Genomic DNA, 22,561 nt, shown 5'->3' with positions numbered 1-22,561 from the left:
CCAACGTTTGTCAGACTGTCACACAAGCCGACTCCAACAGTTATAGGCTGTCCGCTCAAACCACTTGTGACATCAGCTCTCACCAAATATAGCCTTGCATTTTCATTTTACACAGGGGTGGGGGCGTTGGTTGGGTTGTGTGTGTGTTTGTGTGTGTGTTTGTGTGTGTGTGGCGGTAGTGGCGGGGGGGGGGGGGATTGTTTGGTGGTAAAGTGGGTCTTATATATGTCATCACACTCAGCTCTGCCTTAACGGACACTATTAAACGCTCAAATACACAGAATTTTGATTTTTAACATTCACCACGCACGCATAGACAAACACACATATACACACACATCTCTGTACGTCACCATCCTCATCATCAACTTCGTCACCATTGGCATCAGCCGCCGTGATGGGACTGACCCGGCATAAACCCACACCAGGGAGATGAAGACTGTCAGAGTGGAAAGCTGTCTTCGTATTTACCTCGAGACACGTAGTGAAGTTTGGGGTCACCAAACTCTGGCCATAGTGCCTCCCACTGGGCTTCAACGACCATGAATAATGAATGTGAAAATGAATTCTCATCAATAATGAATGATGTCTCATTATTTTGATGGGACATGTCACAAACAACAAAGCACTAATTAAAGAAGTAAAGGTAAAATGTGTGAGTAACACTTAACAAGCACGTGACCTTTGAATCTGACGAGTAGAAAAGTGGATTAGTAATTAGATCCCTTAGGTTCCTAAAAAACTGGTCCCAAATATTAAGTAGTCAGCTGTAACTTTCAAAAAGCTTATTCATATTTTTAGATAACCAATAGATCAAATCATTATTGTGCTCATTTTGGTTTAACTATTTGCAAAAATGGACATAAATGGTCTCAAATGTGAAGCCAATGCGAAAATGCCTTTAAGTGCAATACCACTCAGGACCACTCAGGGCTGGCTCCGAAACAAACTCCAACTTCAATAGACTCCCATTCAAAAATTGTCAATTTCTTTCATGAAATGAAAAGACAATCATTTTTTTCCACAAGTCATTATGTCATATATTAAATTGCCACTCCTGATTCCCAATCCCATAATTATTATAATAGGACTGAATTTAGGATTGTGACCAAGTGGCAAATTCTGGGGCTGAAAAATGAAACCAATAACTGCAGTTCCTCAAATGGCCACTTGAAGCTGGCTCCAAAAATGAGTCTGTCCTCCTGTTAAAATGCCCAACTTTACAGCATAAATAAACATGTTTTCAGCCTTGTGTAAATAACTGTTTTGGACTCTCGAGTCAAATTGACAACTGTTGAATTATTATACAAGCCACCCATTTAAATCATATTAAGGTTTAAAGTTATGCATAATCAAGATTGGGGCTACTTTGAATGATAGGTGGGGGGGTGTCACAGTTGGGGAGCTGCCTGCAGGTTTCAGCAACCAGGCTTTTATCGGTCAACCGTTAGCTCCACCTGTGCACCACCATTTTTGAATTAGCCGGGACAAAAGCGGAGTCATGCACTGCCAAGATGGTGACAGCCAGCCAGAGCCACCCTGAACTGAGCTTTTAAAACATCATGGATAGTCCATTTTTTTATGGATGTCACTTGGGTTTTCTCCCAAATGGTCCAAAAAGCGAGTTAATGTAAGTTTAAGAAGTAACAGCTGAAGCAAACAACCCCACACAACAGTGATCTCTTTCTGATTGGTGCATGGAAATACATAACATCTTCTTTTTACAATTCCGTCCTGCCCACACTGATTGTTTTTGCTGTGAGGTGACAGTGCTAAAGACTACAAACTCATGCCGTAGAAACAGTGTGTTCAGTCTGTGCAGGACCCGAACACTGAAAGAAGGGACTTTAGCTCTTGGTTTCTGGCAAATCTTCAGCCGGAAGAATTCTCTGCTGCCCGCTAGCAGAAACAGAGCTTGGAATGGATTAAGTTGAAAATGACATACGGTAAGATCTGTGGGTACCACAGTGGAGAGAGAACTCGTAAAAATGTAATTATAAGAGAATGCAAGAAAAAAAAACACACCACACTGAATTTAAATTGATTACCACTGCCTTCACTTTCATAACAACACACAGCACGATTCTTAAAGTCGACGTTATTGTTTCTAATGATCCGTAAAGATCACCCCGCCGTCTCACTGGGGAGATGCCAGCACAGGCTGGAGACTGCTGGTAAGTGCTGGTGGTTTACACCGCAGCTTTGAGCTAACAGAGAAATAATGCCGTCCTAATGGACGTGTAACACCCCCAAACCCAGTGTGGTCCGATGAACACCTTCCTGAGTTTCCTGTAAGCGTCACAAGGAAATGTGCAGTAACAGCAGACAAAGACAGAGTAACATGCTATTTTTCTGATCTTTCTACTGGATTATACAGTTTGCATGTGCAACATGGGCTATTTCTGGAGTGACAGTCATATCTTGACTCTCTCCACTCTTCCCTGATGCTGATATTTGTTGTTTCCAGGCTGATTTCTGCAGATTAACACCGAATACGTCTTTATAAAACAGATTGTGTCAAAGCCCGATAAAGCAATCGTATTGTTTTCATTGGCAAACGCAGATTGATAGAAAGGTTAACATGCATCTTGAAAAATAGGAAGGAAAGTGAGAGGAAAAGAAGAGGAGAGTATGTCAGTGACAAAGAAAGAAGAGTCGGTGGTTTATGTGGGATTTCAAGTCTAATTTTAAAGGTAGTCCAGGGAAACATGTCATGTCCCATGGATTACTTTAATATTTGTGAGGAGCCAGATGTTACAGAGGTGTCGGCTTGAATTCCTGTTCACATCACAGAAAGAAAGCCATTGATACCACAACTAACCTCTCACAAACTGAGTGAACCTCCACCATATTTGAAGGTATCAGAAAGTTTTCTTATTGCACTCCTCTTTCGTATTTTGAAGCAGCTTTGCACCTGTTTACATTAGCTGCAGATATTTGGGCTCTTTAGCTCCAATACACACACTCAATATGGGTTATTAGTATCACTGTGGCATTGAACATAAATGGATTCGAATGTCACCAGGGAGCGATTAGGACATAAGGAGCCAGTTCCAGCAGAGGTAATAGTGCTACGGCCCCTGGTAATGACTGTTGAGAGCATCCACACCTGCAGTGTTTGTAGTTAACGCCATAAATGTGTCCACTTTGCATGATTTAATACCTACACAGTATTGGAAGAAGGAAACTCCATGATCACATGGTCTGAGTAAGTCTATTCAATAAGAGAGGCTCACTCACACACATACCCTATGGCCTGTGATGCATCCACAGACACAAATAAACAGTTAACGTCACTAACACCTACCTGTACTGGAAAAATAAATGGCAGGTTTGGGTGTTTAAATTAATTGCTTGGAAATGAATGACTCCTTGGCCGGGAAAGCGGAAGGTGTTTTGTTTTGTTGTTTTGCACGAAAAATAATGGGTTTCCCTCTAGCACAAATCTCTTTATCATAAAACAGTCTTATACTGCACATACAATGAGGCCTCTATAGTGGGTGCTCTTATTCCGTCTTTAAAAGCTTTTAAAGTTGTGTTCACTGGAGTCCACATCATTTTAATAAGAAATAATGGCAAAATAAAACTCATACATTATTTTCTGATATTTGCAAATAAAGTGAAATATGAACGAAGTATGGCATGCTTGCTTTTAGCTAAACTTAAAGCTGTACTAAGATATCTTTATACTAACAGTTGATTAAAGACCCTGTGTGATGTGGAGGGGCAGCGATTAGGACCCAAACCACTGAGAATCATTACCTCACACTGCATTTGATCTCCGCTGTACAGAGCTTTAATGCTTATTTGAGCTAGTTTTACAGTCCACAACTTTACTGCTTTACTTCCCCTTTGACTGTTATCAGACCAGTGAGTAGGAAGTTCACACAGCTGTCCCAAATATGTTGCCTCGTGCCAGGGGCCTAATAAACCTGCTGCCACGTTCAGGCAAAATCAGCAACATACCTATACAACCAGAAGACAGTACCAGCTACAGGCCCACCAAACCTTCATCGTCACTCGTAACAATGATAAACACATGGTTGCGACATAATTGCGGTTTGGTTAGGTTTAAGAAAAGTACTTGGTTAGACAGAGGAAAAGACCATGGTTTGTGTTACGATAAGGACATTACTTGCGTAAGTTACGTTACATACATTGTGTAAGTAAAATACGCAAGTTAAGTCACATATGTAACTTGAAAAAAAAATAGCATTTATTTTTGTGTGGGTTGACATGCCGTGTTTTATCCATCCAAACACTTCCAACCTGCCTCCCTGTGTGGATTTTATCCGTTAATACTACGTCACCTGACTTCCTCCTTTGCTCCCATGATAATAACTACAGCCACTAGAGGTCTCAGCCTACATGTTTTCCCAGTATGTTTTCCCAGTATACGTTTACTACACCGCTACTAGTCCAAATATCTGAAACAGATGCGTGATAAAAAAGGTCTATTCAATAGTTTGAGAACAGTCAGATTGGGAGTTGGTTGTCTCTCACAGATCTCATGAGCATTGTTTTCCACATATATCACCTGCTGGGCACTACCGGTCCAAAACGCCTTTAATAGCTAAGCTTCTTTGTGCTCACCTAAAATCTGAGTTTAAAGTATTTTGTGACATCACAACAAGTATCGTCAATTTACACAATTTTTGTGTTGCATTAAATAGGTGCCCAAAAACACTACTTCAAATGACAGCTAATGTCTGTTCAAGGTGCAAATAAGGCAGTCTTTTATAGCACATTTACCCTTAAGCGTTAGAAGGGGATAATGTATCGCTATTTGGTATTGTATTTACGGCATGTTGTGTTGACCCCAAGTGGCCAAAAAAAAAATCAATTAGACTTGATTTGATTAAGAATGACACATTTTAAAATTACCGATGTTTAGTGAAGCTTTTAAATCAGGTCTGCAAAATTAACATACAACAATATCAGTCATTCAAGGATTAATTTATTGGCACTAAAAGGAAAACATTTATTGGGTCCAATAAGTTTACTCTATTATGTTGTTGTTGTTGTTTTTTATTATTCTGGGTCTTGCAGAGCTGCGGTGTAATCATCATCTATTTTTAAGTACTGTACAATATTTCTACAGCTGTGGAAATGGGACCACTGGTAGCCCCTTTCCTCCTCAGGACTAAGTGTAATATAACAGCTCTATATTGTAATAGAAGAGCATGCTCTAGTCCAGATAAAAGAGAAATCCCTCTTGACAAGTACATTTGACGTCAGGCCAAACCTAATGTCGTTTCTAGAATTTCTCCAGTTGGCCCAGTTTGATTCTGGGTTTGAGACCACAACGGCGATCAACGTACTTTCGTGGGTCATCAGTTTCTCTGCTAGCGCTCTTCCTATAACTTATTCTTGTCATCTGTGTGATGGTCCAGATTCTCTTTTTTCACCTGTGCAGTTGTTTCCTCAGAGCCCACCTCCGTGTTTGCTCCATCACAAGGAAGATTAGTGCACTCAGCAGTGGTCTCTGTCGGGGATTTAGGCTCCTGTGTGTTATTTGTGGAAACGGGTTCGACATCTTGGGACTGCTGCTTTACTGTGTGAACCTCCCCTCCTTCCTCCGAGGCTGTCACAGTCGTTACCAAAACCTTTGGGGTATGAGGCAACTTCGGACTTCTGGGAGTAGCGCTAGTCTGTTGAGTGGACTTTGATGGAGTCTGAAGCTCGATTTCCTTTGTAGCCTTTAGTTGTTGCATCTCGGGCTTCCGAAACTGTCGCCTGAGGAGGAAGATGACAGCAATGATGAAGAAATAGGAGGAGCCACTGAGACAAGTGATCAGACCCAGGAAAATTATCCTGCAAATAGAGAAAATGGACAAAGGTTAGACCTCGAATCTACGAAGGCTTTTACCACAATTATACCAGTCAGTAGCTGAGTGAGGATTGGAGCACAGCTGCATTTATTTCCACCATGGATTACCTGTACATATCAGCGTTGTAAATGCGACACGCTCCTCTGCCCCCACACTTCTTGATCGACCACTTAAGACAAGTTGAATCAATCAGGGCTCCGAAATACACCGGCGCAGGAATTCCACCTACAAAGCATCAACCAGATATGAGCTCCACTACAATGGAGAGAAATTTTGTGTCCCTTGTATTCTGAGTGCCAAATACCATACGAAAACAAAAAAATAACACTTTAGAGGTGACATTTTCACCAGTGGAGGGACTTTAGTTTTGAGAGCTACACAGCCGAACTGTCAACCAAAAGCAAAACAAGTAAAAATCTAACATATAAAGTCAAAAGAAGCTGCGTGCTTTACATGCAACTAAAAGTATGTGAAGCTTACCGAGAGTCCTTGTCACCAAGGCCTGAATACCCAGCGCAAGGGATTTGAGCTCTGGCCCGATGCATCTGTAATTACAAAAAGAGATGAAAAATAAGATAAGGTATTAAAATAAGATTACATTACATTACATTACATTATATATAAGATACAAGATATAAGATAATAAATGTATTGCCGTTTTCGATTAACACCACTGGGCTGTGAGGTAATGTTTGACATATTGGCCACACTCGGTATTGCAGGATCATGAGACGCATTCTGGCCGAGTGTGAGGCACAGCGGTATGAATATTCAGCCTCGGTATCACACCAGCGCGTGTCGTACACCCTTCAATCCACGAGAGGCTATTGTGTCAGTGCCATGTTTTGCTCCGCCTAGGCGACCCGGCCGTTTCCTTTCCAAGGGATAGAAAAGTGGTTGAGCCTTTGGAAAGAAAAAAGTCAATGTGGATTTCTTTTGAGTAGCCTAAATAAATGACTTACATTGCTTCGCATATTCTATTTATTTTTTTTTTAAATTTTTTTTTTTATGTACATAATGTAAGAACAGTAACTAAGTTAGGTGAAGTACGTGACATAAAATTACATATTTCAACCCAAGCTATGATCTTTTTCCTAAACCTAACCAAGTAGTTATTGGTGCCTAAACCCGAGGCACAGTCGGTTTCATGCCTGTGCGACACAGGATGTGACGCTGACACAGTATCCTGGACCGATTCGTGTATTACATGTGTATTACTAAAGTTAATGCACATTCAACCTTGAAAAACCTTTTGGGCCTACTTTTACTTGAATAAAACTTGAAAAAGTTAATTTGTTTGTGACGCCTTCATGCTACCTCCCTTCCAGTCAGGATCACAGCAGCCAACCAGTGTCTCTCAAACACAACCGATACTCTGGTGTGATTTGATATTTTAATTTGCACGTCTTACTGAGGCTCAACCCACTGGAGTACAACCCACTAAAATACAAAACTGCAGCACCCCCGACATTCCCAGCCATCATTATTTCTTTTGTGTCAGGTCAGGTTGCACAGACCGTATGATGACCATGTAGCCCGGCGTGGCTCCCAGGGAGTTGATAAAGGAGCTGAGAACAGATACACCCATGTAGGAGGTGAAGCTGCGGCTGCAGTCCTTGGCATGAGGGCACTGGCCCAGCCTCACCGACGTACTGGTGCCTGCTGGATAGGAGTAGGACACACAGCTGCAGTTGTGAAAGACCTGGGAGAGAAAGAGGGCATTCAATCCGTAGGATCAGATAGTTGTTTTCTTCTTTCCTATTGTCAAATATATAGATATACCAGAAATAATGACTCATATAAGGGTGGGTCAATAAGTTTAGAGACTGTTGCTGTTGCGCGCAAACAAAAGCATGTGTAACCCAGGTGCTGATTTTGATCAAGAAACAACATTTTTAATGCTTACTTATTACCTTCCTCCTGCTGCGTGCACATCACTGTGCTGCACACAGCAGCAGTCTCGGAACTTATTGATCCCCTCGTATTTATGTTTTGTAATATTAATCATGTGCATTGTAAGATAACACAATACATTGAGCATGCAATGATGAATAAAATGTATACATACAGTGGGTACGGAAAGTATTCAGACCCCTTTACATTTTTCACTCTTTGTTTCATTGCAGCCATTTGCTAAAATCAAAAAAGTTCATTTTATTTCTCATTAATGTACACTCAGCACCCCATCTTGACAGAAAAAAACTGAAATGTAGAAATTTGTGCAAATTTATTAAAAAAGAAAAACTGAAATATCACATGGTCATAAGTATTCAGACCCTTTGCTCAGTATTGAGTAGAAGCACCCTTTTGAGCTAGTACAGCCATGAGTCTTCTTGGGAATGATGCAACAAGCTTTTCACACCTGGATTTGGGGATCCTCTGCCATTCTTCCTTGCAGATCCTCTCCAGTTCCGTCAGGTTGGATGGTGAACGTTGGTGGACAGCCATTTTCAGGTCTCTTCAGAGATGCTCAATTGGGTTTAGGTCAGGGCTATGGCTGGGCCAGTCAAGAATGGTCACAGAGTTGTTCCAAAGCCACTCCTTTGTTATTTTAGCTGTGTGCTTCGGGTCATTGTCTTGTTGGAAGGTGAACCTTCGGCCCAGTCTGAGGTCCAGAGCACTCTGGAAGAGGTTTTCTTCCAGGATATCTCTGTACTTGGCCGCATTCATCTTTCCTTCAATTGCAACCAGTCGTCCTGTCCCTGCAGCTGAAAAACACCCCCATAGCATGATGTTGCCACCACCATGTTTCACTGTTGAGATTGTATTGGGCAGGTGATGAGCAGTGCCTGGCTTTCTCCACACATACCGCTTAGAATTAACGCCAAAAAGTTCAATCTTGGTCTCATCAGACCAGAGAATCTTATTTCTCATAGTCTGGGAGTCCTTCATGTGTTTTTTGGCAAACTCTATGCGGGCTTTCATACGTCTTGCACTGAGGAGAGGCTTCCGTCGGGCCACTCTGCCATAAAGCCCCGACTGGTGGAGGGCTGCAGTGATAGTTGACTTTGTGGAACTTTCTCCCATCTCCCTACTGCATCTCTGGAGCTCAGCCACAGTGATCTTTGGGTTCTTCTTTACCTCTCTCACCAAGGCTCTTCTCCCACGATTGCTCAGTTTGGCTGGACGGCCAGGTCTAGGAAGAGTTCTGGTCGTCCCAAACTTCTTCCATTTAAGGATTATGGAGGCCACTGTGCTCTTAGGAACCTTGAGTGCTGCAGAAATTATTTTGTAACCTTGGCCAGATCTGTGCCTTGCCACAATTCTGTCTCTGAGCTCCTTGGACAGTTCCTTTGACCTCATGATTCTCATTAGCTCTGACATGCACTGTGAGCTGTAAGGTCTTATATAGACAGGTGTGTGCCTTTCCTAATCAAGTCCAATCAGTTTAATTAAACACAGCTGGACTCCAATGAAGGAGTAGAACCATCTCAAGGAGGATCAGAAGAAATGGACAGCATGTGAGTTAAATATGAGTGTCACAGCAAAGGGTCTGAATACTTATGACCATGTGATATTTCAGTTTTTCTTTTTTTAATAAATTTGCACCAATTTCTACATTTCAGTTTTTTTCTGTCAAGATGGGGTGTTGAGTGTACATTAATGAGAAATAAAATGAACTTTTTTGATTTTAGCAAATGGCTGCAATGAAACAAAGAGTGAAAAATTTAAAGGGGTCTGAATACTTTCCGTACCCACTGTAGGTGGTGATACGTTGAAGAAATAAAAAACAAAAAAAAAATCCAGTTTCAAATATAATATCATTTATTTAAGCACATGTTCTCTGTGCAGCTACTGAGGAGTGTTTCCCTGGATTGAGGGTTGAAGACTGCATGATAATGCTGATAAACATCAGATGATGGGGGTGTTGCTGAAACACCTTTAAGGGAGATAACTTTATAAATTATAAAGATTTAATTAATTAAAGTGGCGGTTTTTGAATAGTGATACCTTTGTACCCAGTTGTAAATCAGTCTTGACCCAAGTATCTTCCACTGACAGCAGGTTTAGTGTGAACATTGTACAGTATGTTTGTGCTTTTTATGGTGTGTGTGTGTGTGTGTGTGTGTGTGTGTGTGTGTGTGTGTGTGTGTGTGTGTGTGTGTGTGTGTGTGTGTGTCCCTACTGTGTTCTTGCCGTGTCCACTGGAGCTGAGGCAGCCAGCCAAACACGGGGAGATGTAAGTGATGCCGCTGTCTGAGCAGACAGGGTCCCACTCCTCTGATGAACAGGAGCAGTCGCTGTTACACTCGGAGAAAAGCATTTCTCTGTCGTATGAAAAGCTCTGTGTCCTGCAGGGGAGAGAAACGATTCACCGGTAGTAAAGAACAAGTGCAAAAAAAAAACCACATAGAAATTTGAGGCTGCAAAATTGTTTTAATTATTTTTGGTTTGTTAAAGCTGTGGAAGTCGTCTTAGCACTGACCCGTTGTACGAGATGGTGAGCCCAGCCACGGATATGTTGTCACACTTGGTACCAAACTGCAGCAGTAAGAGGAGGTACGCCATGAAAGAAGTGGCAAAGGAGAGCTGAGCTCCAGACACTACGCCCAGCTTATACCTCTTCATCAGCAGTCCTCCCAGGAAGATCCCCACTGCTACTGCAGGCAGGTTCAGCACACCTGGAAGAAAAACACAAGGGGACCTGGATACATGAGGGTCTAATGTCTCTAATTCCTCCTTGAGACCTTCGGCTTTAATTTATCGCAAACGCTTGATTGCAGTTGTTGCTGCTAAGGGTGGCCCAACCAGTTATTAGGTTTAGGGGGCAAACACTTTTTCACACAGGGCCATGTGGGTTTGGATTGTTTTTCTCCCTTAATACTAAAAACCTTCATTTAAAAACTGCATTTTGTGTTTACTTGTGTTATCTTTGACTAATATTTAAATTTGTTTGATGATCTGAAACATTTAAGTGTGACAGACATGCAAAAAAATAAGAAATCAGGAAGGGGGCAAACACTTTTTCACACCACTGTATGTACTGTAGTTGTACCATCAGACTGCAGGCCCTGCTGACTTCTAAGATCGCTTTTGCTCTTTTAGTTGCTATCTAAGAGAGGAATAGCTTCTGCTTCATCATAGGAAACAGATTGTTTGGTACAGGGTGTGTACTCATACCTTAACATCATCAAACAGTTAACCTTTAGTGAATTAATGAGTTTTTGGCTCTGAGTAACAGCAGCAAAGCACAATCCGTCTGGCATATGATCTGCTGTAAAACCAGGAATATCCCGGGGGAGTAACGACTGTGTTCCTGCCAGCAAGAAACTTGCACGTTTTTAACTCTTAAACGCCTAAACAGTCATCCCGGTTATCAAACTAAAATTTTTAGAAGGCTTTATCACTCATTACTCTGCCACTCGCCGGAAAGAAGCTTAAGCGGCAACCTACAGTGATGTCACCCGTTGGTTTGTGAACGGTCATAATGAGGCTTCGAGTTCAGATATTGGCCGTCGCCATCTTGCAAGTACGGAATACACAGTTCCATCTCTCAACCGTCAGCTGACCTAGTGTATCTCAAAATGTCGGAAGGAGTTTTAGTCTACATGAAACAACTAAATGAATGTAGTTTATTATTTACCTATGAGGAAGTTGGCTCTGGACGCAGACTGTCCAAACTGCTGCTCCATGTATTTAGCTTTGAAGGTGAACAAACCAATAAAGGAGTTGAACTTCAGGATGCTCCCACAAAGAAGCAGGAAGTAAGCAGGAGTTCCCAGCAGGCGCTTCAGCGATGGAAGGAACCCTGTGGAAGGACATATAAAGTTAATCAACTTTTGCGCACATACACACAAGGAGAAGATTTGTTTCTACTGGACCTTTTGCAATTTCGGTCAGCTGGACGTTGTTGTTGTTGTTGGATGCGTCCTCTGTTCCATCCAGGGCCTCACAGGCAGGAGCTGGTTTGCCCTCTTCACCCTCCTGCTTGGGCAACGAGCGCGGCAGGAACCAGAAGGGAATGCTGGACATGAGCAAGAGGGCAGAGGACACGAGAAAACCCATCCACCAGGCGCCCACCCAGCGGGCATCTTTAGGAGTGATGCTCACGCTTTCTGCATGAAAGAAAGGAGTTTTCAACCGGAAGCTTTTCATTTTTTTTTCAGTCTTCCTTCTTGAGATGTGACCATACTGAGCACCAGAGGTTCTCATCAGGGTTGGGACACAGTAGTAAGCACTGCACACTTAAGGTGTTCTAATTTTGTTTGTTTGACGAATGAATTATTGATTGTGAGTGAGAGTGAAGACAGTTCCTCACAGGGACACTCAGGGAAGTCCTCACTAACCTGATCTGACGAGGTGCCGAGTGTATCAGACCTTTGCACCATGAGTTGGTCTAAATGAGGCCTGACCAAGGCTCCTGCCAGAGTTTCTCATGTCTCAAAGGCAAAATAAGCCCTTTTTTTTTTTTTTTTTTTTTATACTTTATTAGAAGCAGAATATTCCCTTAACTGTACCTGTTCAACTTCTCCATCCTGCACAGTATAATTGCCATTTACATTAATAATAGTTGCTTATTTTCTGATCTAGATATTGAGTAAAATACTTTTTTTTTGATTTGACAACTTGTCACGACAAAACTTTAAGAATACAAAACAGAAGGAAAAAACAACAACAACAAATAATAACACACTGGCACACCACCAGCCTGATATAATTACATCTTAATATACATAAGCAGACCAACTTGTTCCACTGAGTTTCAACATGGATTAGAAAATAATGAAGTCATTCTGCAGGTGTGCGGGTCCGCGGTCACACCTGTCCAGCTTGATCCTGTCCTTTTTCACCGCGAGGTTTTGGATTTTTGGCAGTCAAGGTGCGAAGAAGTCCTTGGCGGTATCGCCATCTGTGCGTTCAGACAAATTGACAACCTTTACGTCGATGCGTCTGGACCGGTTCTCCTGGTCCTCCAGCCGGGTCATGGCCTCAGTTAGCGGTGCGTTCAAGTTTAGCTGGAAGCTGTGACACCGGGTCCTCTGTGTTGGATATTCTTTGTTCTGCTTCATCCACCTTTTTCTCCACCGCTTTTACACTTTCACACACCGAGTTCACCGGTTTAGCCATCTGGTCGAGTTTTATATCCAGGCTGGAGCTTGAGTTTCGTAAATACTCCTTCACTTATCTTCTCCACCAGGCCGTCAATTTGCTCACCTTCCGCCATGTTGTCGGATTTGCGGTCTGGACCGTCCAGTTCGTCTGTTTTTTCAGGGTTTTCCCCCCAAACTTCATACAGTGACATTACTTCTTCGGTCGCCCTGTTTTATTAATATTAAGTTATACCTAGAGTGTTCATAAAAGTGTTTAGTCTGGGAGCTTAGCTTTCAGAGTGATGACTAACAGCCCGATTTCATGTCAAAATGTGTCATAGTTAGGTAGCACAAAACCTATTAGTTTCACTGGAACAGCTCTAAAAATGTGAGATGCCGAAGTTCGAAACTGAATTGTCGAAGAAGGAAGTCAAGTAACCGAGTGGAAACGGTGACCTTGTCCACAAAGGGAGGATGGCTTCACGATTTCCATCCCACTAACCATAATTGATGATACATTCCTCACGAAACAAAACCATTACACTCACCCATATCAACATATCCAATGTCAACATAGAGTCTGGCACAATAGGAGCCCAGGAGGAATCCAAACATGGGGCCCAGAAGAGTGATGGTCTGGAGACAAGCTGTCAATCACAAAATAATTAGAATATTACCCTTTTATATAAAGTGGTTTAGAGGAAGGGAGGTAAAAAGTGGAATTTCAGTTGAACCCTAGTGGGTATATAGTTGTCCAATAAGCGTTTACAAGGTATGTTTAATGTATTAACATGATGAGAAATTACATTCAAGTAGAATGAACTGCTGAATGAATACGAAGGGAAACTGATGTGATGTCATACTCAAATGATTCTACATTTTAAGAAATCTATATGTCATCTGGAGCAGTGGAAAATCCCGATGTAGGCCCAGAAAAGAGCGATGACATCTCACCTATATAGAAAGGGGAGTTGTCTGCTTTGGCAAAGTCATCGATGTAGGAGATGCCCAGAGGTGTGACGGGGGTTTCTCCGATCCCCCGCAGAGCGTTCCCCAGGAACACATAGATCCACATGTTGGAACCAGAATCTCTCATGCAGGCTGCATATTGACACACACCAGGAATTCATCATATTGATTTAGTTACAAACATCTGATAGATTAAGTCATTTTGTTAGAAACTTATATCTTTAATTTCATTGCAATTCCACTATATCTGTTCTACAATATTTTTTGAAAAATGGGAAATCTTTCTACACTCATCACATATTTGTTTTACATTATACGTGTGGTTTTTTTCAAACTACTACTTTAGTTTGCTGCCTGTTTTTTTGTTGTTGTTTTTTTTACCAGGTGCATGCACTCCTCCTTTATTCCATACACATGTCATCGAGAAAGAGAAATAGGCTACGTCAATAATGCGGACTACCTCAAACCAGACGTATGAATAAAATCTGATGATTCAGTGTCATCGTAATAGGATGTGGCTTTAAGCTTGCATACCACATTGTATGCGACCCCCCCCCCCATATTGTACTTCTCTAAATACATCTCATGAGGAGAGCTGAGCAGGACCAATAGGTTGTGTTTTGTGGGTGCATGACTTGTGTGTATAATTAATTATGGCTCAACAATAGAGACTGAAGCAACATTTCGGCTGAAGCCCGACTCAGCAAACCAGAACGGATCGGAACAAGAGCACCTCCACAAAACGTTGAAAAAATAGGCGACCAAACTGAATATTACAGATGTCTGCTTTTCATACATATTATTCTGCCCCTTTTCTTTTTTTTTTTTTTTTTTACAAATCAGCTCTTGTTGGCTACCTTTTCAATCAGCATCCAGACTTATTGAAGGAGCGGTTGACGAGATGCTGTTGTGTCTCTGTTTAGTTCTGTTAACAAGGGAGAAGGGATTTGTCGTCTGAGGTGGTTGCTACGCTCAGCGGCTGTGCAGTTGTTGGGTGGTATGTAACTGCACAGGAGGAGAGTGGCTTTTAAGGTCACACAGGATCAGTGCATTCCAGCGACGGTCGAAAAGCTTTTACGACTTTTAATCAGATTTTATGCAAAGGCAGACTCTCTGTATATGGTACTGCTGCACAGTTTCTTGCTCCACTGACCATAGAAAAGGCATCTGGTATAAGTTCATCCTGATTGCAGGTTTTTGACTTCAACTGCATGGGTTGAAATTTGTCAGAAAGTGGCTGTCCAAGGATGTTGTCGACGGTGTCTTGTTGAGCCGGACTCAGATCGTCACGCTTGGAGCTTTTGAAGTGGCATCTTGGCTGTTTCAGCTGACTTTTGATCCTATATGACCGATACGGTACTCTTTCAAGTCTAGCTTACATCCTCATATATTTATAGCTCAGCCTGATTTGCAGGCAGCCAGTTGGGCGCCATAGAAAAATTGAAAAAGACCACAAGTTGAATAGGCCTGGTCCACACCCATGCGAGTGATTCTCTGAGGGTGTATTTAGATGGAGGGGTGCTTTGAGTTACTTGTTGCTATGAAAAAATGCCATGGATTCAATTGTAGTATTTCATCGTAGATATTGGGATATTTCAAGCTGAGATATTTGACCAGCTGCTGGCACTTGAGGAAACATCAGTTTATCACCATCAATCTCTGTACAAAATGTATTGCAAGTCCATCCAATTGTTATTAAGATATTTCAGTCCAAACCAAAATGGTGGACGGGCCAACATGTCTACATCGCTATCCATAGAGCCACACTACTCGGCTGTTTGGCTTATAAGACATAATGGTTTCAATAAGATCCAAGTTACTGATATTTAAGTGGAGGTCATAAAAGCCTACATTTGATCCCAGCATGTCACCCACAGTCCTACCTTTGTTGTCTTCCACTGAAGGCTCTATCTGGATGTCCGGTACATCGAGTGTTTTCAGAGGATCCACACAGGCAGCAATGCTGACACTGTCATTCTGGAAGACCTGAATGACCGTGTCGTACTTATAGCTATGGAAACAAGTGGTGACACAAAGAGACGTTAATCATTTAAAGGTCTTTCTTTTCATCATTCTTGTTTCTAAATCCAGGCATTTACCGTCCCATGAAGAAGTGTGTCAGGCCGGTGAGAAAGGCCCCTACTGCCATGAGGGAGCAACCCATGGCGATGAGTCTGGGCCGATGCAACTTGGCCCCAAAATGACTGACCACGGCTAGGAACAACAAGTTGCCTATACAAACCAAAAGAACAGAGATCAATTTGAAAATCACGAGTAAATCATCAGGAGGAGATCAACAGCGGGACGTGATCCGATTGCACAAAGGTTTTAGGGTTAAATTAACAGATCGATGTTACCCATCTCAAAACTGCCATCTATGAGTCCGATGTGTGTGCTGGAGAGATCGAAACGTCTCTCAATCTGAGTGAAGGAGCTCTTCATGTAGGTCCCTGTCAGGGCCTTGGAGAAATAGGCGAAGGAAAGCGCCACAATGAACCACTAGAAAAACACAAAGCAAAGGGAAATGTAAGAGTTCTGTGATCACAGTATGCACTGTAAATTCACTCAGATAATAATCAATGGTAGAAAGGAGAATGTACGTGGCAGTGTATGGTCGTTGTCCTAATCTCTGTTCATAGCTTTGACTACTTGCTGTAATAAGATCAGCTGGGAAACTGTTCTGCCTTCACTTGCTTTACGCTGTGTGTGTGGGCATCCTCCAGGTTTTTTAGTACTGAAGTTACTTCCCATCAGGCATTGTTGCAGTTCCCCTGCATGGTTTGCTGTGCAACAGAAATCATTGTATAATGCTGCAGGGGCTTTGATTCTCAACTTAAACTATGCCATCCCTTTATTTTAAAGACCTTGAGAAGGTCACTCATGATTTTATTACTTCAGGGTTGAACTATTGTTATTATTTCTATGCTGGAATGGATAAGACACTAATATCTCAGCTCTCAGCTCTTCCTGACCACCTATTTGGGCCAACCTAGGTCCAGCAGACTGCTTCAAAGCTTCCCTCTCCAGATCAGGTCGTCAACCTCGCTACCAGTGTTTATATCTCATCATATTTATTCTCTCTGGCATTTCAAGGTTAGGCCTAATTTTTAAAATTGTAATTTCTTTTTACAGCATTAATGACTGCTTACCCACATCCTGCATTCTTGTTATGGCTTAATATTGTTTCTAAATTCTTTTCATTTTTACTTTTAATATGTTTTCATTTTGTTGTTGATGGACTATTTTACTTTAAGTCTAAATGTGGCATATTAACAAACCGACTTATAATTTCTTTTGAAATTTTAAGTCAGTGCACAACAAACTTTTGATACAACAAACATACACTGACATCATTGTAGTTTAAGCATCACAATGTGTGAAATAAGCTCTTGATTTTTTTTCTACAATACACAGGAGGAGAGTAGACAAAGGTGCCTCCATCCAACATCCGAGTTTTAGTTACCGTCAGTGGGTTCAGTTACACCAACTGAAAACCTTTGCTTTATTAATGTACTCTTACACTGATTTCTCTGATTAGGAAGGAGGATGAGTTGAGTGATAGGTCTATATTTGTGACATGCAGTAACAACGTGAGTTAGAAAACTGCAATCACAGAGTGACCTGATGAACCTGCTATTACAGTTTTTTTCATTTCGTTTTTGTTTTTGTTGAGGAGTCTGAGAATTCAAACCAAATAATCACCGACTGGACTAAAACCCATGTGGAAAAAGAAAGTCAGGGTTTGAAATTGAAAATAGATGTGTTTTGTAAGAAATGCTTTTAACTTGCTGATAGTGACTTCTGTGTGCTGCTGCAATCAGACGAGGCTGAGCTCAGGACTGACACTGAAGTGTCTGACAAAATTTGACAGGCTCTTCTGGAGTAGAATTTTGACCTGGTAAGATCATCGAAAATGAAAGATGATCAGCTCTTGGCTTGATTCCACCTATTCCATGGGAAAAGCATATCTCAATTGACCCAAAACAGAAGTTCTTCTCACATGTTGGGGATTTATTGCTCAATCATCTATACCGGTTTAGCCTGTGTGGGGTGAAAGGAGATGCTATTCAAGCTTACAATGGTAAGAAGTGTCTCAAACGCTCATAAGGCAGCTGCACCAGCAGGTAAAAAGTCTGAACCTCTTCATGCTGTAAGGAGACAGTGCTAACAACTGCACCACCACACTGCCTTTCAGACTGTTATCTAGGGCATTTACACTCACTGTGTCAACAAAATGAACTACAAAAATAGATTTAGGAGCAGAGAAGTGTTGATTTCAGCTAGATTTAGTACTTTGAGAGTGGAGATGCGTTTTCTGGTCTTCTGGTTGGCCGGGTCACACAGAGCCATCTGGCTGGTCATCTTGTCCATGTCCTGTGCTGCTTCCTCCATCCTGCACTCAGTGTTTGTCTACTGCTACAGGCCACTGCAAAGCACAAGGAGAATAGACTAAGAAGGGATTTCCAACCAGGAAAATGTCCTTAAGAACTATAATGTGCCAATTCATAAAAGAATGAACAGCCTCTATGATCTCAAACAGTGAAATGAAGGATAAATTCTACATTTTGGGATATAAGCTTGTTCTATCTCTTGCCAATAGTTAGAAAAAGAAGATGGGTGGCACTCTTATAACTGCACGGTAGCTAGATCAAGAATCTGGTTCATTTAACTCGGATCAAAGTCTGCCCACCAGCACATCAAAAGCTCACTAATTTGCAAATGTTTTCACAGTCAGTATGCTAAGCTAAGCTAGGCAGGTGCAGCAACATGTCCATGTTACGGGCTATATCAATCCTCTCGTGTAACTCGCTGCAAGTGAATAAGAATACTTCACAAAATGTCAAAATGTTCCTCTGAACTTGGTTTCCCCTTTTTTTAATTGGTACACATGTAGCTACATTCATACACATTGCATTAAATAGCATCAAAATGTTTAATTTGTTACAACAATCGTCGGATGATTATCCCCTCACAGCAATAATTATGTATCCAAGCTTTTCATTAAATCAGCTATGAGCATGAAAATGTCTGATCCAATTTAACTGAGAGACCATATTTGAGCCAATTCTGTCAGTTCACATCCACATGTCACCATTTGTGAAGCGCGGGAAAACAGAAGAGCTGTAAAACCACAATGGTACCTGTGTCGACTCCTCAAGCTTCCTCTCCTCGGGGCCAGCGAACACCAGGTGCTGCAGGCTCAGTGCATATCGCAAAGAAATCTGGCTTCCAGTGACTGACTTTATCTGTCCGTTAGAAAAGCTGTGAGGGTGGAAACCTGACAGAAAGTTACCTTTTTTTTTTTTTTTCTCCCCAACTCTCCCCATTAAGTTTGAATTTGTTAATACTCCCACACATTGTGGGATTGCAGCTTGTCTGTAATCTTTTATTCAGCCTTGACCAGTATGTTCTGGCCTTGCAGAAAATGCAAATATGATACATTTTGTTATACTAAGAGGAATAAAGCAAAATCAGCACTGCAAAGCAATCCCTAAGAAAGTTTAGTGAAATACCTAGTGCATCTCCAAGGCCAAGGGGCGCTGAGGTCTACCCTCTCTTCTTCTTCTTCTTCTTCTCTTCAGCTCCTCTTCAAAGCAGCCATGTGTCTGTCCTCGGACTGAGAGGAGACGGACCTGCTCTCCCCGAGCTCCTATTCTCCCGTCTGAGGACAGAGCTGTTACTTGGAACCGGGGGACAAAAGGCCTCACACATTTTTATTCCACACACATGGCAGCCAGTCCAGGAGGGGGGGCAGCAACAGGGGATAGGAAGGGTGGGGGTGGGGGTAGATATACAGGGAGTGGGGAGGGAGGGAGTGCAGATTAGTAACTTCAAACCAATCCTACTGGATTTGTTGAGGGTTTTTTTTCCCCACAAGGTAATATCAGGACCCAGTGCTATTAAACAGAACTATAAGTACTTTTTTATACTTTTTTTTTTTTTTTTATATGAAAGGGAACTAAATGTCCAGATTTAGTCATCAGCTGATACTGAAGTTGCTCTGATGAAGAGCTCAAAGATGGAACAGTGGGTTAACATGGCTCTGGGAATGCTCTATTAGTCCAGTGACCGCAGGAGGGTGAGGGGTTGAGGGGGGTGGAGGGTGCTCAGGCTGCCAAACAGCAGGTCACACACTCAGCTTTATCCCCCTCACAAATTCCATGGATTATGATTATTAAGAGCCTTTCACATTCCTGCACAGCGACAGTGAAGCAAACTGTTTACCACTTTACCTCTCTGGGAAGTTTGTACTCGGGGCCTCTGAATTGTGCAGTTGGCTTGAATGAACTATGTGTCTTTTGTCACTGGATCTGGTTTCAGGTGAATTCAGGCAGGAATGTAGGTTGTCACTGCATCAGGCCACCTTAAACCAAAGGCGGCTGCACCTGCAGCAAACATACTAATAACTAGATTATATGTTAACATTATTTATTTTTTTAATTCTATAACACTGAATTCATTTTTCTGATTACATTACATTTCATTTAGCTGACGCTTTTATCCAAAGCGACTTACAATAAGTGCATTTCAACCATGAGGGTACAAAACCCACAACAACAGGAATCAAGAAAATACAATTTCTTCAAGAAAGCCAAACTACAAAGAGCTAAAAGTAAGTGTCATTTTAAGCGCTACTAAAGTTCTACTATTCAAGGTAAATTATGATTAGCTTTGGTTTGTGCAAAAGAAAGACACCTGAAGTAGCAAACAGTGTTACAATAGATATTTTGTAGTGTAGAGCACAGCCTGCTGGTCACACAAGATATTGTGTTCAATTAAAAGTGGATGTGGAAATGTTTTTAATAAGATAACATCATTTCCATTTAAAACATATAAAAGTTGGGTTTTAAATCTTATCGACACTTAAGTATTGGTCGTAATAGTAATGAAAGAGATTTACAGTCCTAGATTATCTCACTGGTAATGACAGTTACAAAACATTACATAATATGGCAGGAGCCCAAACATTGCTTCTGGTTCAATAAAAGAAAGGGGTGAACTATTTGGCAAGCACAAAGTAAACACAGAAGAGTCCATGCTCAAACACAACAGGTTATGTAATGACAACCCTCAACTTTGAGCAAATGAGATTTGATAGTGATGTTCAAACACAATGAAGAAATAGTGTTGACCTTTACAGATAGTAAGTAATCAGAAAGAAAGTAAGTGTGCAAGATTCAATTCAATTCAACTTTATTTATATAGCGCCAAATCACAACATAGGTTATTTCATGGCACTTAACACATTAAGATGACACAACAAATCAAATGCAGCTCAAAAGCATGTGTAAAATCACATGGGTGGGTTGGAATAAATTAACTATTTAATGGAATAAGGGAACATAACAGGACATGGATGTCCATGACTGTCCATAATGCGCCATTATTTGCTTTTTGACAGACTCTAAAAGACTGTTAAACTTCCCATCCTGGCATTGATTAAACCCCGAAACGTCACAACAATAAACATTACATGGAGACGTCAATAAGGTTAAAACTATTTTTTCAAAGGTTCTCCCTATGGAAGCCAAGAATGGTCTAAAATGTAGTTATTTTTTACATGTCGTTGACTTGAGGTCACGAGTTAATCATTACGTTATTGTTACGATTGGGGGCAGGTTGGACCCAAATGCACAATACATGGAGGCTCAAAGACTTACAGACAATTTTTGTATTAAAAAAAAAAAAAAAAATGGAGTTATAGCTGAAATAAAAAACAACAAAAAGGAGAGCCAAGCTTGCTGTATCCTTCAAAATAACCTCCAAAATAAAACCAAACAAACAGATGCAGGGAAATACAAACAAATTTACAGAAAAACCAAGAAACTAGTGAAAATCCACAACATAAGATTGACAGGCAGGAAACGACAGGGAACACAACGGACTGACAAAGAACTGAGGAAGGAGAGAAGTAAATGTTCAGAGTGCTGATGAGGAAACAAGACACAGGGAAATGCAAAAACAAGCTGGAAGTTTTCAAAAAGTTTTTTTAATTTTTTTATTTCAAAATAAAACAGGAAGCACAAAACTGAAATAAACACTGCAGAACAGAACCCAAGTGCAAACCATGACAAATATCTCAAGTAAACAAAGCTCGTTTTTTTGTTTTCCATGAGACTTGCAAGCCCGTCCCACTGTGACGGAGTTCCTGAAAGGTCTGGTGGGAATTGTTTTTCTGGACCCGTTTTCTTGATCCCTCACAATACATTGTGTTACTTTGCAATAAGCTTTGCGTAACCACACTATGACATGCATTTCCTCTGACCTCAGAATAAACTGAACTGTATGATAGTAGCGAGACTCAGCGCACCCTCAGCTGTGGTTGCTCTTCTACGAATTGTAACCTCAGCGGGATGTCATGCGTAACCAAATAAAAATGTATCACACCCGCATCCACTGAGCATATAAAAGATTTATTTCCTGGCAGCTGTACCTGCTTAAGATTTATGACATAAAAATACGATAGTGTGAACTTCGCTTCTTAAATAGCAATGACTGATTTGAGTGTTATCTTGAGAAAAAGAAACAAGACATTACAATTTCTCCCTGTATAACTCCTTGATTGATGTACAGTCTGATGCCTTGATTAATAACAGGTACAAATGGTCTGATATTTTCAGCTTAAATCAGTTGCTACAGTTCTCAAGATGCCATCTATGCATCTATGAGGCCCTCTCACGAGCATTAGAAGTAAAATTAGAGGAATCAACCTTTTATTTCGTCATGATA

The 22,561-nt window shown here is 41.3% G+C and overlaps 1 protein-coding gene across 1 annotated transcript; it reads right to left on the bottom strand.

Moving 5' to 3' along the window:
- Positions 1 to 4,937: 4,937 nt before the first annotated feature.
- On the bottom strand, positions 4,938 to 19,496 carry LOC138621765 (solute carrier organic anion transporter family member 1C1-like). The gene is made up of 16 exons (XM_069700066.1): positions 19,345 to 19,496; positions 18,973 to 19,109; positions 18,125 to 18,257; positions 16,189 to 16,330; positions 15,931 to 16,063; positions 15,715 to 15,842; positions 13,817 to 13,963; positions 13,411 to 13,509; positions 11,654 to 11,887; positions 11,416 to 11,580; positions 10,258 to 10,453; positions 9,958 to 10,123; positions 7,349 to 7,533; positions 6,312 to 6,376; positions 5,939 to 6,056; positions 4,938 to 5,814 (listed from the first exon to the last, which is right to left on the bottom strand). Exons 3-16 carry the CDS (start codon positions 18,221 to 18,223, stop codon positions 5,358 to 5,360), a joined length of 2,334 nt encoding a protein of 777 aa, XP_069556167.1. The 5' UTR covers positions 18,224 to 18,257; positions 18,973 to 19,109; positions 19,345 to 19,496; the 3' UTR covers positions 4,938 to 5,357.
- Between the last annotated feature and the right edge of the window lie 3,065 nt (positions 19,497 to 22,561).

This window comes from Brachyistius frenatus, unplaced genomic scaffold, assembly GCF_029030835.1.
Source record: "Brachyistius frenatus isolate BFR_SWC_R1_liver_20210118 unplaced genomic scaffold, ASM2903083v1 Contig_32, whole genome shotgun sequence".
Taxonomy (NCBI): domain Eukaryota; kingdom Metazoa; phylum Chordata; class Actinopteri; family Embiotocidae; genus Brachyistius; species Brachyistius frenatus.
This window is presented reverse-complemented; position numbering and strand designations above follow the sequence as displayed.